At 47.6% G+C, this 18,601-nt stretch overlaps 1 protein-coding gene across 1 annotated transcript in view; it reads left to right on the forward strand.

Moving 5' to 3' along the window:
• PDS5A (PDS5 cohesin associated factor A) overlaps window positions 1–18,601 on the forward strand; it is a 1,342,323-nt gene that overhangs the window by 292,797 nt on the left and 1,030,925 nt on the right. The window contains exon 12 of the mRNA XM_078678314.1: window positions 5,248–5,399. Coding sequence (XP_078534440.1) covers window positions 5,248–5,399 — 152 coding nt within the window. The remainder of the gene's footprint in view (window positions 1–5,247; window positions 5,400–18,601) is intronic.

Genomic DNA, 18,601 nt, shown 5'->3' on the forward strand with positions numbered 1-18,601 from the left:
GCCGGTGCGGGACGCGGCTGAGGGGGAAGGTGGCACCGCCCCTATGGCTCCGGAGCCTGAGCAGTTACAGTTGCTTACCCACCTTTCCCGGGTCCATCGGCGACTCCAGCTGAAGAGTTTGTCTGCAATGGCACGTATCTTCGGCCCGTGCGGCCCCGTCGGATTGCCTTAGGGCCCCGCGGGCCCCACTGTTCCGCGTTCCTCGATGGCTCCGGCCCCGACTTCGTTGACGCCCAGAGGCATTCATGGCTCTGGCCGGGGCACCTTGTTATGGCCGGTGGACTCCTCCTGGCCCCCCACTGACATCGACGTCTCTGATGCCGGTGGCGCCCGACACCGGCGTCTACTTATTTTCCGACGTCGGCACTGTGCTGGAGGGATGTCTTCCAGCGCCGATCCCTACACTAATGGGGGACTTTTACCCTTTTATTCACCCATGTCCTCGTCCCCTCGTGCAATAAGAGGAGGATTGGGAAGGGTTTGAAGACCCTCTCGCAGCACAGTGCGAGTCTGTCCTCGACTGGGATGAGGAGGTGGAAGCCGGTGGCCCGGATTACACTCCGGCGCCTGGTTCACCATCCCCTTCAGTTACTATGGTGGAGAAAGGTTACTTTTACACGGTGCTACGCAGGGCGGCCGAGGCTCTTGACCTCAAGCTCCCTATAGTGCCTGTCCGGACCAACCTGCTGACTGAAGTGCTTCCGCCAGCTTCTTCTACAGAACCGCTGTTGCCGTTTAATGAGGCACTTTCTGATGTGCTTTTGGGCACTTGATCCCGGCCCAACACAGGGGCTCCTGTGGATAAGGGTGTGGGTCGACATCATCGCCCGGCTCCGGGCGACCCTGCCTTCTTCACCCAGCACCCCACGCCTGAAAATTTGGTGGTTCAGGCCTCCACGTCACCGAGTGCGTTTCCTTCAGCTCCACCAGACAAGGAATCCAAGAAATTGGAGCAGTTTGGCAAGAAGATTTATTCTTCTGCAAGTTTTGGACTGCAGTCTGTGAACACTGCCTGTCTCTTGGGCCGCTATTCCCAATCTGTATGGGATGCAGTTGAGCAGGTGCTACCTCAGTGTCCAGAGGAGGCTTGGACAGTTCTCTCCTGAGCTCTTTTGGAGGGGAGAGATGCGGCCAAGTTCACTCTGCGTTGTGATCTTGATACCGCTGATTCGCTGGGTAGGGCGATCTCTACAATGATGGTGTTACGTCGTCATGCCTGGTTGAGGACGGCTGGCTTTTCTGCAGATGTCCAGAATACTTTGATGGACATGCCCTTCGATGGCACCCGCCTCTTTGGTGATAAGGCGGATTCCACATTGGAGCGTTTTAAGGACTCTCGGGCAACGGCTAAGTCCTTCGGCCTTTCGGCCGCACTTACTCCTTCCACTTCCAACTTTAGTTCCTTTCGAAGCCCCAGAGCGGCATGCAAATGCGTTCCTTTAAGTACAAGCCTGTGCAGCAACAGTCCCAGCACAGCCGCGGACGTGGAACTCGCAGGGGTGGGTCAAGGGGCCAGCGTGCGGGTCAGTCCATTAACACCCGTGCGGCCATTGCCTCCACACCTTCCTAGTCTGGTGTTTCAGGCCCACAAGATGCCAGTGGGAGGCAGGATTCATCACCTCCCACACTGGTGCACCATTACATCAGACAGGTGGGTTTTGGAGATTGTTCGAAGAGGCTACCCCCTCCCCTTAGAGTCTACCTCCCCCAGCCATGCCACCGCAGTTCCACCGCATGTCGCGGGATCATTTGGTACTTCTCCAGCAGGAAGTTGCGGCCCTCTTGGCCAAAAGGGCCATCGAGCGCGTTCCGATGCCAGAAGTAGGTCGTAGTTGTTACTCGCTCTACTTCTTGGTTCCAAAGAAGGACAAGGGTCTACGTCCCATCTTAGATCTTCGGAACGTCAATCGCTTCCTCCGGAAGGAGAAGTTCAAGATGCTCACTCTGGCTCAGGTCTTGTCTGCTCTCGACCCACAAGACTGGATGGTGGCACTGGATCTGCAGGATGCTTATTTTCATATTCCCGTCCTTCCGGCCTATCGGCTTTACCTACGATTTACGGTGGGCCTGGAGCATTTTCAGTTCACCGTGCTCCCCATTTGGCCTTACCAGCGCCCCTCGGGTGTTCACGAAACTGATGGCGGTGGTCGCAGCTCATCTGCGCAGATCAGGGCTTTCAGTTTTCCCCCTATCTCGACGACTGGTTGTTCAAGGCGGGCTCACCGGAGACAGTCGTCTCCCACCTCCAGACTACGGCTGACCTCCTGCATTTTCTGGGGTTTTCCATCAACGTGCCGAATTGCAGCTGATTCCCTCCCAGAAGTTTCTCTTCATCGGAGCGGTTCTGGACACGGCTCTTTTTCGGGTTTATCCTCCTGAACAGCGAGTCCAGGACATTCGGGTTATGATTCAGATCTATCAGCCCTTGTCCTGGGTTTCAGTCAGGAAGACCTTGAGGCTGCTGGGACTCATGGCCTCCTGCATCCTGCTGACCACCCGGCTCTGCAGTGGGACCTGAAGTTCCAGTGGGCGCAGCATCAGGGAAACCTGTCAGATCACGTCCAGATCTGGGAGGGCACTGCACAACCATTTCAGTGGTGGCTTATGAATCAGCATTGGGTCAGCTGTAGATCCCTCTCCCTTCCCCAACCGGAGCACACAGTGGTGGTGGATGCTTCCCTCCACGGATGGGGCGGCCACACGGGAGAGGCGGAGATCAGAGGCCTCTGGCCTCCGGCGTTGTCCCGGCTCCATATCAACCTTCTGGAGCTTTGGGCGATCCTTCTTGCAATGAAGGCATTCCTCCCCTCTGTCAGGGGGAAGGTAGGGCAGGTGTTCACGGACAACACTACTGCCATGTGGTATTGCAACAAACAGGGCGGGGTGGGGTCGTGGACCATACATCTGGAGGCTGAGCGCCAGGGCGACAAACTCAGCCACTGGTGTCTGATGGATCACGAATGGCGTCTTCACTCTGAGGTGGCGCAAGGTCTCTTTCAACAGTGGGGAGAGCCTTGGTTAGATCTATTCGAAACCGAAGAGAACGCGCAATGTCATCAGTGCTGCTGGTTGGAACTTCCAAGGCGGCACTCGCTCCGCGACGCTTTTCGTCGCGAGTGGCGTTGCGGTCCGTTGTACGCCTTTCCGCTTATACCACGTTTGCCCAGATTTCTGAAGATCAGACGCCACCGGGCCCAAGTCATCCTTGTGGCTCTGGACTCGGTTCGAAGAGTTTGGTATCCCGAGCTACTCAGTATGAGCCTTGATCCCCCGATCCTACTGCCTCTGCAGGAGGATCTTCTGTTGCAGCAGCAATGGAAAGTTCTCCACCTGAACCTGCTCAGCCTCCACCTACATTCGTGGAGATTGATCGGCGACAGTTGATTCCATTTGACTTGCCTCCCGAAGTCTGTGATGTCATTCTGGCAGCCAGGCATCCCTCCACTAAATTGGTATACGCCTGCAGGTGGAACAAATTTGTGGCATGGTGCAAAGCCAAGACTGTGGATCCCCTTTCTGTCCCTCTTTCTGAGGTCCTTTTGTTCCTTCTTTCTCTGGCCCGGCAGGGCTCTGCTCTGGGAACTATCAAGGGCTACCTTTTGGCCATTTCAGTCTTTCTGAGGCTTCCAGATCAGCCTTCTCTTTTCAAGTCCCCTGTTGTACAGAGATTCTTAAAAGGCATTACGCATATGTTCCCTCCTGTTCCTTTCATAATACCTCAGTGGGACTTGAATCTTGTTTTGACCTATCGCATGTGCACTCCCTTTGAGCCGCTTCACAATTGTCCCTTACGTCTTCACTTTGAAAACTGCCTTCCAGGTGGCTATCGCCTCTGCCAGGAGAGTGAGTGAGCTTCAGGCTCTTTCTTGTAAACCTCCTTTTCGGTCAGTTTATCCGTACAAGTTGTTCTTCGCACTCGTCCTTCCTTCTTGCCAAAGGTTGTCACTGCCTTCCAAATTGGGCAGACTATCACCTTGCCCACTTTATTTCCTCCTGCGCATCATTCCAGAGAGGAAGAGAGGCTCCACCGTCTGGACCCAAAACGTGCGCTCTCCTTTTACCTGAATCGCACACAAGCATTCCGGGTAGATGACCAGCTCCTTGTTGGCTACGCAGGCGCCAAGAAAGGCCTGGCTGTCCACAAGAGGACTATCTCCCGCTGGGTCGTCTTGTATATCAAGGCCTGTTATTCTATGGCTAAAAAGGAACCTCCGGTGAGGCTGCGCGCCCATTCTACCAGGGCAACAGCAGCTACTACGGCAGTGGGACGTGGTGTCCTCCTGCAAGACATCTGTCAAGCTGCCACGTGGGCTTCACTGCACACCTTTACAAAGCATTATTGCCTTGATAGTCAGGTCCGGAGTGACGGCTTCTTTGGCCGTTCTGTTCTCCGTGACTTTCTGGTGTAATCTTATTCGCAGACCCACCACCGGGGTTGGTATTGCTGGGGTATCTATTCTAAGGTAAGGAATCTATCCCTAATGTGTCTTTCAGATGCACAAGTTACTACTAGTGTAACGCTATATCTGTAAGAGACATTAGTTAGTGATGGATTCCTTACCGCCCCACCCATCCTCCCCGTTCTGCGAACTGATTAGTGGGGTTAAGGTCATCCTTTCGGGCCCTAGTTTCTATGCACCAGTAGTCAGTATCTTACATGGCTCTGCGTTCCTGTTGCGGAAAGTTTTGTACAGAACTGACGTCAGCCCGCGTGGGTGCGTCCAAGTAGCTCCTGTGATGTCATCTAGGCGAATACGACGCACGCGGCGCCGTACAATGACGCCTATCGACGCGTAGGGGTATGGCTGACGAAAGCTTTCCGGATCCAGTCTGACGCCTGAGGATATTCTAAGGTAAGGAATATATCACTAACTAATATCTCTTACAGATATATTGTTACACAAGTAGCAACTTGTGCTTCCCTGCCAAACCTACCAAATAGGTCAGATAGTTGTAAAGGCTGAACTGTTGGATAGATCAGAAAAATAATGTGAATGTAATGCAGAGTCCGGTGACATTACTAATTTATAGTAGGTGTCCTACAATGATCAGATCTAAAACATGACATGGAAAAAAAGCATATGGGTTTAGAAGGCTCATGAAGGTGCAGAAAGCTTTTCTTTCTGTATTTAAGCACATTACTTCCTAAGCGACTGCTGCACTCTGTAATTGTTTAAAGGCAATAATTTGATACAACAACTATGTTAAATTGTAATTTAATTTTGCTTTTCTATTTTATGTCTGAAGTGGCGGGTCCGAAAAGAAGGTATGATGGGTCTTGCCCAGTTGTATAAGAAGTACTGCCTGCACGCTGAGGCGGGAAAGGATGCCGGTGAGAAAGTGAGCTGGATAAAGGATAAACTGTTACACATATACTACCAAAACAGCATAGATGACAAGTAAGCCAGAATACATAAATGTTCAGTTTATTCCCCCTACTGATTGTCATAGGTTCTTTATTTATTTTTTTAATACTCACTGGGGACATACGTTTAACATGTGGAAACTTGTAGGTTCGAGGCATATGGGCTGCAGATGGTACATTTATGAATAGATCGCCATCTGGTGTTGGGCTCGGATGATTGCACTTGTTTTTCTCATGGAGAAGTCTTTTGTAGTCACGAGACTGATGACTTCTCTCTTGGGTGCTAGTGCGCATCGGCTCCATCCTTAGATTGTTTTTTTCCGCCAACGGGTTCGGATGAGGATCAAAGCGCTCCGGATCGACTTCGAGAAAAAAGTTATATTTCGGCGCGTATTCCCTTTCCAATTCGACGGTATTATCGAGCGCGAGTTCATTTCCATTTCGACGCGCTTCGAAGTCAACAACAAAATTTCCAACTTCTACGTCGACCAGACCGGGAGGCCTATCTCGACGTAGTCCAGCCCGGAGTCCATGGAAAGGACTCCATTCAAACGATGTCCAACGTGTGGTGCTAAGTTCCCACACAAGGACCTACACGAGGTGTGCAACCTCTGTTTATCACCTGAACACGAATCCAGTGACTGTGAAGCCTGTGCGGCATTCTCCTCCAAGTCGACGATTAGAAACCGTCGAGCCCGAAGACACGAGGCGTTGAGAAGGCAGTCAGATGCAATCCCGGAGTTGTTCGAGGCCCAACATCCAGAAGAGGAAGAAGATGAGGACGAGTCTGGGTCGGAAGCGGACGAGTCTGACGTCGAAGAAATCTACGTTCATCAAACCGTGAGTGACGACGTCCCTTTGCCAAAAAAACCGACCCCGTTTGGTGTCGACCCCGCCTTAGAGCCCGGTCAGACAACCGAAAAAAGTTTCCGACGCCCCGCCTTTAGGCTCGGCAACGAAACCGAAACACTCGGCCTCCCATCATGTCGGATCCGAGAAACTGTCGGCATCGACACCGAAGCTCCATAACAAGGAAAGCTCGCAGTAGAAACATTCCATGTCGAAACCGAAACAAGCTTCGACGTCGAAGACTTCCTCGACACCGAAAAGATCGGATTCGAACAAACTCTCGGTGCCGAAAACATATAACACTGACAGTCAAAAGCAAAAGCACCTTTCGGAACCAAAAACTTCGGTACTGACACAGGAGCATCAGACAGATCCAAAACAAAAGACTTTGTTTATTGATCCGCAAACTGGCAAGGTGGTGACAAAACTACCTAAAAAGAGGAAGAATAAACAGTTGGACGACAAAGCTCCTCCTCCTAAGAAGAGAACAATGGGGACAAATACAACTCCTCCCCTTTCTCCACAACCTAGAGACACACCCTCTTCTCCTCTTCCTCACACTCTGCCAGCTATTCCTTATACACCACGCCCATCTACACCTCAAACAGATGTAGAAAGTGACACAGGGGAGGGAGAACTTCCTAGGGATGATAACGACACTATCCCAGAAGATACAGACCCATGGGAAGATTATAATGCAGGATCAGATAATAATGACCCTGACCTGTATCCCTCAAAACCTTCACCACCTGATGATAATACAGGTTTTGCACAGTTATTAATAGGGCAGCAAAATACCACAAGGTAGACTTACATGCAGAACCTCAGATAGAGGATTTCCTTTTAGAAACACTACCTGCTGCACAAAGAATCTCAGGGACCCTCCCAATGCTTAAGGGTCTCCTTAATCACACATCAGACATATTTAAAGACCCAGTGAGGGCTAGGGTATTAAATCCAAGAATTGATAAAAAATATAAGGCAGCCCCAAAGGACCCAATATTTATTAAGAGACAAATACCTCTGGACTCGCTAGTAGTCTCAAACGCTCGTAAGAGAGCAAATTCATTAACTACAGGAGAAGCTCCTCCTCCTGACAGGGAGTCCAAGTTAATAGATGCCTCTGGCAAAAGAGTAAATCCCAAGCAGCAAACAGCTGGCGTATAGCTAATACGCAAGCGCTACTTGCACGTTATGATAGAGCTCATTATGATGAGTTAGAAAAACTCATTACACATCTCCCTAAGGAACATCAAAAAAGGGCAGATCAGCTCTTACAAGAAGGGAAGATAATAACTAACACTTCCATTAAGTGCGCCTTAGACGCAGCAGACACTGCAGCAAGATCCATAAACACCAGTATCATGTTAAGAAGACATGCATGGCTCAGAGTCTCAGGATTCAAACAAGAGGTACATACCTCCTTGTTGAACCAGCCTTTTGATGGGAAAACACTTTTCGGCTCAGGGACAGATGAGGCCTTAGAAAAGATGAAAAAAGACACAGAAATGGCTAAATCAATGGGAGCATTGCAACAGCCAACTCAAAGGGGTTCCTTTCGTAGGTTCACCTATAGAGGCGGATCCAAGAATATAGGCACAAGCCAGCAATCAACCTCTTTTACACCAACATCACCCAGAGGTAATTCTAGAGGCAGTTACAGAGGTAACAACAACAAGGGTGGAGGTCGCGGAAATAACAACCGCAACTCTCCAACCCCAAAACAGTGACTTCATAAAGCTCCCCCCAGACCACGTAACACCGGTCGGGGGACGTCTATCACAGTTCCTACCTGTCTGGGAAAACATCACATCAGACAGGTGGGTGAGACAAATTATCCAACATGGTTATTGCCTAGAACTGACAGCTACCCCACCAAACATCCCCCCCCCAACAGCGTCCAATGAGTCAAGATCATCCAACATTGTTAAAACAGGAAGTACTATCACTACTACAAAAGCATGCCATAGAGAAGGTTCCACAACATCAACAGGGAACAGGAGTATACTCTCTATACTTTCTAATTCCCAAAAAAGACGGCTCCCTAAGGCCAATACTAGACCTCAGACCTCTCAATGCATATATAAATTCAGAACATTTCCACATGGTCACGCTCCAACAAGTACTTCCTTTACTGAAGAAAGGGGACTTTCTTTCTACACTGGATCTAAAAGACGCTTACTTTCATATCCCAATTCACAAAGCCCACAGGAAATACCTCAGGTTTGTGGTAGAAGGACAACATTACCAGTTCAAAGTCCTTCCTTTTGGGGTTACAACAGCACCAAGGGTGTTTACAAAATGCCTAGCAGTGGTTGCAGCACACCTAAGAAGACAACAAATACATGTCTTCCCTTACTTGGACGACTGGCTAATAAAGGCCAAGTCACAACAAGAATGTCTTCAAAACACACAGAAGACAATTCAGTTGCTGCACCAGCTAGGGTTTACGGTGAACTACACAAAATCCCACCTGCAACCAAACAAGGTTCAACAATATCTAGGGGCTACTATAGACACAGAAAAAGCCAAAGTATACCCCATTCCAGTCAGGATTCAAACAATGCTTACATTGATTCAAAGATTTCAACCACAACACTCACTAACAGCTCGAGTGTTCATGCAGCTATTAGGAATGATGTCATCCTGCATACTGCTAATACCATATGCCAGACTACAAATGCGTCCGCTTCAAGAATGTCTAGCAACACAGTGGAATCAGGCTCAAGGTCAGATTACAGATCTGGTGTTGGTAGACGACCGCACACATCGCTCTCTGAAGTGGTGGAACACAACCAACATTTCCAAGGGGCGGTCGTTCCTAGAACCAATTCTACAAGTGGTGCTAACAGCGGATGCATCGCTCTCCGGATGGGAAGCGCATATGGACAAATATACAGTACAGGGAAGATGGAGTGTACAGCCAAAAAGACTGCACATCAATCATCTAGAACTACTAGCAGTGTTTCTAGTATTAAAAGCTTTTCAAATGCAGATTATCAGCAAAGCAGTCCTGATCAGAACAGACAACATGACAGCAATGTATTATATTCAAAAACAGGGGGGGACACACTATCTCCAACTATCCAGACTAGCGCAGGAAATTTGGAGATGGGCCATTCCTCAAAACATCTATCTGTTAGCCGAACACCTTCCAGGAGTTCAAAATCAGATAGCAGATATCTTGAGCAGGGAGTCAGAACAAAAACACGAATGGGAACTGCGTGACCAAATACTGCAGCCATTCTTCCAAAGATGGGGACAACCAGAGATAGATCTCTTTGCCACTCATCAGAACGCAAAATGCCAAAGCTTCGCATCCAGGTACCCGCACCACCTGTCGCAGGGCAATGCATTATGGATAAATTGGGCCAACAAATTTGCATACGCTTTTCCCCCTCTCCCACTAATTCCATTAGTGGTTCGAAAACTGCAACAACATTCAATGACCATGATACAAGTAGCACCCACGTGGGCACGACAGCCGTGGTTCACCACGCTCCTGCAACTCTCACAGGTGCCACATCAAAAATTAAGAATCTTACCCATGTACCTTACACAGAACCATAGAGAAATAACGCACCCAGATCCCAAACAAATGAACCTAGCGATCTGGCTCCTGAGGTCTTAGAATTTGGATACTTAGATTTACCTCCATACTGTATGGAAATCATTAAGCAAGCAAGACGTCCCACCACCAGAGCATGCCATGCAGCAAAGTGGAAAAGGTTTGCTGTATACTGTAACAGCAACAACATCAACCCTCTGGACGCCTCCACAAAAAATAGTATTTGCTACTTACTACACTTACAGCAATGTAACCTTGCTTACACCTCCATTAGAGTACATCTTGCAGCTATAGCAGCGTACCTGCAAAACAGGCAACATCTATCCCTGTTTAGAGTGCCAGCAAATAAAGCCTTCATGGAAGGCCTCAAAAGAGTCATTCCACCAAGACTGCCACCTTCCCCAGTCTGGAATCTCAACATAGTACTCACCAGACTAATGGGACCACCCTTTGAACCTATGCATAGGTGTGAAATACAATTCCTTACATGGAAGGTAGCCTTCATTATAGTCATTACCTCCCTCAGGAGAGTGAGTGAATTACAGGCATTGACAATACAAGAACCATTCCTACAGTTACACCAAAATAAAGGGGTTCTTAGAACAAACCCAAAATTCTTGCCTAAAGTAATTTCAGCATTCCACATCAATCAACCAGTGGAACTACCTGTCTTTTTTCCAAAACCACAGACGGTAGCAGAGAGGGCCCTACATACATTAGATGTCTAAAGGGCAATATTGTATTACATAGAAAGAACACAAACTTTCAGGAAAACCAAACAACTATTTGTAGCTTTTTCCCCAACACATAAGGGCAAGCCTATCTCTAAAGCAGGCATTGCCAGGTGGATTGTAAAATGTATACAAATATGTTACATAAAAGCAAAGAGAACATTAACTGTTCCTCCTGGAGCTCTTTCTACACGTAAACTAGGGGCATCTATGGCATTCGTAGGAAACATTCCCCTAGATGACATATGCAAAGCAGCAACTTGGTCTACACCGCATACCTTCACAAAACACTACTGTGTTGATGTGCAGGCAACACAACAAGCAAGAGTGGGCCAGGCTGTACTAAAAGCTTTATTTCAAACTGTTGCAACAGACACTGGTGACCACCGCTAGGGAGGTAACTGCTGTATAATCTATTCATAAATGTACCATCTGCAGCCCATATGCCTCGAACGGAATATGCTACTTACCAGTATGCATCTGTTCTTGGCATAGAGGTCTGCAGAGTGGTACATGCCCTCCCTGCCTCCCCGGAAACCTGTGTCTGTTCCAACACTATCTTATTTAGATACACTTACATGGGCATCTCTTTCTGTATTCTATCATACTACTCCATCTAACCCTACTATGGCAAAACAATCTAAGGATGGAGCCGATGCCCATGCGCACTAGCACCCAAGGGAGGAGTCATCAGTCTCGTGACTACAAAAGACTTCTCCAAGAGAAATACAAGTGCAATCATCCGAGCCCAACACCAGATGGCAATCTATTCATAAATGTACCACTCTGCAGTCCTCTATGCCAAGAACAGATTCATACTGGTAAGTAGCATATTCCTTATGAGGGATCACACTACTCGACATGTAATTTAATTTAGTGTAAGTAATTTGTAGAAAGTATGTTAAAATTAGTACAACATGGAATGTGGTATGGCCATCCAAAATGGTGGTTGCAGATTGGTAATCCTGCAGAAAATCCTCCTTCATTACAGTAGTAATTTACTTCTGCTGAGGGTACATAAGCCCCCAACCACCCCTCTCTATCTCGCCCACCCAAAAAAAAACTGTCTGGCGCAGAGGCATTCTGAGCTGGGAGAGATATCCTCCCAGCTTTGGCCCAGATGTGGGCGACGGTGTTGAGTGGCACCTTTGTCCTCTCACTTGTGGATGGTCCGTAGCCTCGGTGCAAATCTTTAACAAACAGTGGCTCAATGGTATTATTTGCAGGTCAAGTATATATGGCACAATTAATTGCGACGGATTAAATCCAAAGGGGGAGAAAACCAGGGAGACATTTTCTTGTGAATGTAAAATGTATTTCAGTCAACAAGCATGTTGGGCATATTAAACTTCATATGTACAAGCACATGGGGCAGTAGCACTGCGTTGCAATAAATGGCATGTAACCAACAAAATACTGTACACAAGTGCTTGTGAAGTATAGTGACGCGCAAGCGACAATTGACGTATATACAGCGATGGTGGTGGGCGCAACAAGAGACAAGTGGGAGTTTAAGAAATGCTTTACATATTCAGGATACCCAGGCAGTTAATGGTATATGAACACAAAATTTCAGATGAGTGGGGTATCCATAAATAACGGCGCCAGGAGTTCCGCTGTGGATTTCGACCGCGTTCCAGCTTGCATAAGTGTCAGGCCATCATCAGGACCCGGTTCCGTTTTTATTTTAAATTGCAGTGTCGAGATAAACCGGGGGGCTCTGTCCAAGAAGGTTGCTAGGAAGTCACTGAAGAAACTTGCAATTTGACAGAGACGGTGTAAAGGGATTACTCTGGATGAGAAGGGCTGTAGTGCGTACTGTTTGATTACAGCAGAGTCGGCAGGAATGAATCGTGATGGCCGGCATAAGTCAGACTGTGCAAATATTGGCACACTTCAAATTCGCTACTGCAGTGTCCCCTGGGTGGCTGCTGGATAATGCATGCCAATTGAGGGTGGTGACACAGTGGATCATAATGAAATGAAGAAAGAAAACAAAAAGTATACAGCCCGAAATACCTTAAGGTGTCCAGGCACTAAACGCCCAAACAACCCAGTTTAGGGAGCCATGCAAGAAATTCCACAGTAACAATGGTAAGTTTAACAAGAGAAGAGCCACTTTTTAAGGTTTTTCTTAAACTGAAGGTGATTATCTAGTTCTGAGATGTATCGGGGAAGTGAATCCAAACTTTAGCTGTGGCATGGATAATGGTCCTGCCTTCCCATTTTGCCCTACGGAATCTGTGTACTTTCAACAGGTTGCTCTATGCCGAGCGTAGGATCCTCTTAGGTAGGTAACAGTAAAACTTAAAGGTAAAAACCTGCACATCCTGGTGGCCTATAACTGTCACACAGATCAATATGAGGGAGAGAGCAGAGATTTTATTCAGCTTCCAATGTCGATAGGCTCATAATCATAGGGGAATGAATCACTAGTGTCAAAGAACCAAACTCTCTCCGAAGTTGTATCGAAGACCCTCAACCACACTTTCACAGTACATGGTATATATTTTTGCTGCTCGTGTGATCAGGTGGCTGGTGTCGTTATCCGTTCAGAATCACTTGAGGGTTCGGTTCTCCAAGTGACTAACCAACCTCCACCAGGAGGGAGACTGTCTAGATGGTTTGCATTTGTGAAGCATGACTAGTGATTAAGTACATCTCCCATCGTATGAAGAGAAGCTTTAATAAGTCAGGATAGGGTCATGATCTCCCCCCTCCCTTTCACCATTCTGGATTGGGAGGAACCACAACAACGCCTGCCCAGACTGTCCATAATGAAGGTAAAGACTCTGGCCCCTTTAGAATTGAACTCTACCCCCTCCCCCCTTTAGGAATTTAAGTAGTTATTGATGGCTCCTTTTCATTTAAGCTCTCCGCTTCAAATCTGCTAACCATCTAGACAGTCTCCCTCCTGGTGGGGGTTGGTTAGTCACTCGGAGAACCCAACGCTCAAGGGATTACGGCCTGTTGATGACACTGCCCACTTGACCATACAATAAGAAAAAATATATACAGAGCACTGTGAAAGTGTGACTGAGGGTCTCTTTCACAACTTCTGAGAGACTTTAGTTCTTTGACACGAGTGATTCATTCCCCTATGATTATGGCCCTATAACTGTGGCCTATAGCACTGGTCCCTCACCACCAGTCTCCTCATTTGGCTTGGAGGCCTCATCGAAGAAATCCTGATTTTTCATTTTTGACTTCATGTCCACTTCGTACACTGCAGCTTCACAACTGTGTTCTCATTTGATATTTTCGCCAGTGGATAACATAACCTCTTTCCAAGTGTCCTAGCTACAAGAGCCTTCAAATGCAGTATTTCTCTTTGTAGGAAGCTGGCTCTGTGTATACTGTATCAAAATGAGATATTACGAACTACAGGCCAATGTTTACAAAAATATTACTTTAGTTACTTTTTATTTTAGGAACAAGTGGAACTTGGTTGCAGCTTAGTAAACCTTTCAGAAATACAATACTAGCAAAGATTTGTGTAACCAGCAAAAATACTTAACAGTTGCACTAAATACTTTTCAATATCAAAGAGATACTTTGTATTATTCTCAGAATCAACACATAGTACAATACATAGAAGCCAATGCAATCTTATGGTGAGGAAAGACCGGTAAGTAGTTTTCAGGTAAGTACTCAACTTAAAATTCCATTCTTTGGGGAGTTTGACCAACACAACGTAAGGGGCGGCCCAAAAAGGTACTTAACCACCAGGGTCACTGGGCCGGCCAGGTACAGAGGTCACTGGACCCAATGTTAGCCTATAGATGCTTGGAGTGCCTCGAAGAGGCACCATTTGTAGGTATGTGCCTGCAGTTCAGGGACACATGCCTTGGGGGGGTTGAGGTCAGCACTGTAGGTGCCACCCAGTAGCACCAAAGCGGCACCAGCAGCAGCACAGGAGCAGCCTGGTGCAGGGTGCAAATAGGTCATTGGGTGCCCTATGAAAATAGGTTGGAGTAAACGGCTGCAGGCTTGGACCAGAAGACTGGTTGAAGAAATCCAATGACTGGAGAGGTGAGTTGGATATTGAGGGGGACACCGTCAGTTAGGCACTCCAAGGCATTGGGGCTGCGGGTGCTGGAGTGTCTTTAGGCATTTGGTTTCTCTCACTGGATCTAGTTGGGGGTGGGGGGGGGACACGACACTTCAGGGTGAGGCTGCAGGTGTCTAAGGGGAGTTCAGGAGAGTTTGCCCAACAGTGGATCTTAGGTCAGGATCGCGGAGACGTCACTGGATCGTTAGGCCACCTGGACTTGGGCCTATGGTGATGGGTGACGAGTGGTGCAAATTTCGTGGAGCCACCTGTATCCGATGTTCTTGGGTTTGGTTCTTTCTTGACAAATCTGGAGTCCACTGTAGAAAAGAGTCTTTGTTGAGGGCAGCTCAGGTCTCTGGGGTTCGTGGAGGCAGCAGGACACAGTGTCTGCGAGCTTGGTCCTTGAAGCGGGATACAGGCTGGTAGAGTTGGGGCCAAGTCAGTTGTCGTTTACTACTTCGCTGCTGCACAGCTATTCAGTCTTTTTCCTTAGGTCATCGAATCTGAGGAACAAGGTTCAGGGGAGCCCTTAAATATAAAATTTAAGGGAGTTACTGAGGTCGGGGTGGGGGTGGGCAGTAGTCAATGGCTACTATCTCCTAGGGTGACTATACCTTTTGGGTGCCCCCTCCCTTTTAGGAGAGGGGTACATCCCTATTCCTGTTAGGCCCAATTCTTCAAACCAAGATGGAGAATTCTAAGGAGAGGGGTTCACCTCAGCTCCTGGCTACCCTAGAGGTGTGCCAGGCTAAGGTGGACACTCATACTCTCTGTACTAATTTTCCAGCAAGGTTGAGGTGAGAGAAGCACCTCCGCCCAGAGCAGACTTTGTTTCTGAGCCCAGAGAGCACAAAGGCTCTCACCCCATGAGGTCAGAAACCTGTCTGGTGGTGGCGGCTGGCTGGCAGGGACCAGTCAGCCAATACACTAGAAGCTGGTTGTTTTTCATTGGGCATCGCTAAGATACCCTCTGAGTGCATTTTATAATAAATCCATCACTGGCAACCATGTGGGTTTATTATGAATGGGGGTTGGGAGCACACTGCCTCACAGTCCCAGCACAGTTTGCCCCTTTGCATCCTGGTAAATGCAGTACACAGTTCAAACTTACTTTAAAATTAGCTGGAGTTTTTCACCAAAGTTGGTGCAGACATTGCTGTATATCTCTAGACATGTGTTTCTGGGTTGAGCCCTTCATCAGTAGAGAGCAGCAGTTTTAGAGAGCAAAGAAAAATCATCTGGGGTTGCTGGAAATGCTGCCAAGTTCCTCTCAGGTACAGTACCACCCACAGGCACACAGATGCATCTCCAAAGCTCGTCAGCTTGCTGGCTCAAGGGAGCCTTTTAAACAGAATGGGGGTTGGGAGCACACTGCCCCACAGTCCCAACACAGTTTTCCCCTTTGCATCCTGGTAAATGCAGTACACAGTTCAAACTTAGTTCAAAATTATCTGGAGTTTTTCACCAAAGTTGGTGCAGACATTGCTGTATATCTCTAGACACGTGTTTCTGGGTTGAGCCCTTCATCAGTAGAGAGCGGCAGTTTTGGAGAGCAAAGAAAAATCATCTGGGGTTGCTGGAAATGCTGCCAAGTTCCTCTCAGGTACAGTACCGCCCACAGACACACAAAAAGAAGTCCTGGTTCCGAAAGACACTCCGAAACTGTCGACTCCGAGGGACAAAGCGGCTCAGAAAACAACGAAGACTCTTTCCGATGCCCCGAAAACAGCTTCTACTCCGAAGCAGATATCCTCGATGCCGAAACAGACAAAGCCTTCTTCCGATGCTTCCAAGTCCACGAAACAGGCTTTGGCTCCAAAGACAATATCTTAGGTGCCGAAATTTATGCCAAAGGACTCAACATTAGCTCCTAAGGCTAAAGACAAGCAACAAACCGGTCCGGAACCGAAAAGATCGGCGCCCAAGGCTGCGCCTCAAGAAGAGGAGCCTTTCCAACCAGATCCTTTACAAAAAAGGATCTACATTGATCCAGAAACAGGACATGTTTCCACTACACCACACAGGAAGAGGAAGTCAGATACAGCACTTGCACCTCCAGTGCCTGTCAAGAAGAAGGATTCTGGCCCATCTCCTATGCACCCTTCTTCTCCTGTATCTCCTTCTCCTCCTCTTCCTTTATACATGTCACCTCAAAATTCTCCTCCTCATTCTCTACCACATACACCCCCTTAGGATGTTGATGATTATGAGTATAGCATGGTGGGAGGGAGAGACCCAGATGACCCTTTTCCCTACCCAACAGGTTCACCGGACTGGGAGTATCCAAACCTACAAGATGTACCAGATATTCCTGACCCACATACATATCCATCTAAACCTTCTCCTCCAGAAGACAATATTGGGTATGGACATTTAATTAATAGGGCTGCCATCTATCACAATGTCAACATGCATTCAGATGAGGAAGACGAAGATTTTGTATTAGACACTTTTGAAGACTCCCAAAAGTCTGTGCAAATACTGCCAATGATTAAAGGAGTCATTAAGCATGCACCAGAAGTGTTTAAAGATCCTGTACGAGCTAGAATCATGAACCCAAGGATAGAGAAAAAGTACAGACCAGCTCCTGAGGACCCTGCCTACATTAAAGGACAGCTACCCTTAGACTCCCTAGTAGTTTCAAATGCTAGGAATTGACAAATTCCCAAACATCAGGCGAAGCGCCACCTCCTGATAAAGAATCAAAGATCATAAATGCTTCAGGGAAAAGAATAGCTGCCCAAGCTAGTAATACATGGCACATTGCTAACACACAGGCCCTCCTCGCAAGATACGACAGGGCTCACTATGATCAGTTAGAGAACCTCTTACAACATCTACCTGACCAATATAAGGCACAAGCAAATGACCTCATACAAGAGGGTAAGCTTATATCAAATGCCTCCATTAAATGCGCTCTTGATGTAGCGACACTGCATCCAGAGCAATAAACACCCGTGTCCTCCTTAGATGTCACGCGTGGCTACGCATTTCAGGATTTAAACAAGAGGTGCAAACTACTATCTTAAATCAACCATTCAACCAACCAACAACAATTGTTTGGTGCAGAGGTAGACACAGCACTTGAAAAAATTAAGAAAGACACTGACACAGCAAAGTCTATGGGAGCTCTGCAGTCCACCCAAGCAAAGGCTCCTTTTGTCGCTCCTTCTACAGAGGAGGCTCCAAACAAGCTGGAGCAGACAATTCAGCTTCTTTTAAAACGAATACACAAACATCCTCCAATAGAGGATCCTTTAGAGGAGGCTACAGAGGCAACCAGAACAAGGGAAGAGGTCGAGGTAATAACAACAATCAAGCCTCTTCCAACACTAAACTGTGACTTCCTTCAGCTCCCCCAACAGCATTCTACTCCTGTAGGGGGGAGATTAACACAGTTCCTACCTGTCTGGAATTCCATTACAACAGACCAGTGAGTAAGACAAATTATCCAGTATGGTTACTGCCTAGAGCTTACAGCTACCCCTCCACATATACCACCCAGACAGCGTCCAATGTCCACAGAACATCTAACACTGCTCCAACAAGAGGTACTCCCATTGCTGCAAAAAGACACAATAGAGTTAGTTCCATTGCAACATCAAGGAACAGGGGTTTACTCCCTCTATTTTCTAATACTCAAGAAAGACGGGACACTAAGACCAATTCTAGACCTAAGGCCTCTCAATCTGTATATACACTCAGATCATTTCCACATGATCACTTTACAACAAGTGCTCCCACTGCTGCAACAAGGGGATTTCCTCACCACACTAGACCTCAGACGCCTACTTCCACATTCCCATACATCCTTCTCACAGGAAGTATCACAGATTTGTACTACAAGGACAACACTATCAGTTCAAAGTCCTTCCATTCAGGGTCACAACTGCACCAAGAGTGTTTACAAAGTGCCTAGCAGTACCTCTCAGAAGACAACATATCCACGTCTTCCCATACTTAGACGATTGGCTCATAAAAGCCAAGTCAGTCAAGCAGTGTGTCCAACACACATCTCCAACAATTCAAACACT

The sequence above is a fragment of the Lissotriton helveticus genome, chromosome 2_2 (assembly GCF_964261635.1).
Source record: "Lissotriton helveticus chromosome 2_2, aLisHel1.1, whole genome shotgun sequence".
In the NCBI taxonomy this organism is placed as follows: domain Eukaryota; kingdom Metazoa; phylum Chordata; class Amphibia; order Caudata; family Salamandridae; genus Lissotriton; species Lissotriton helveticus.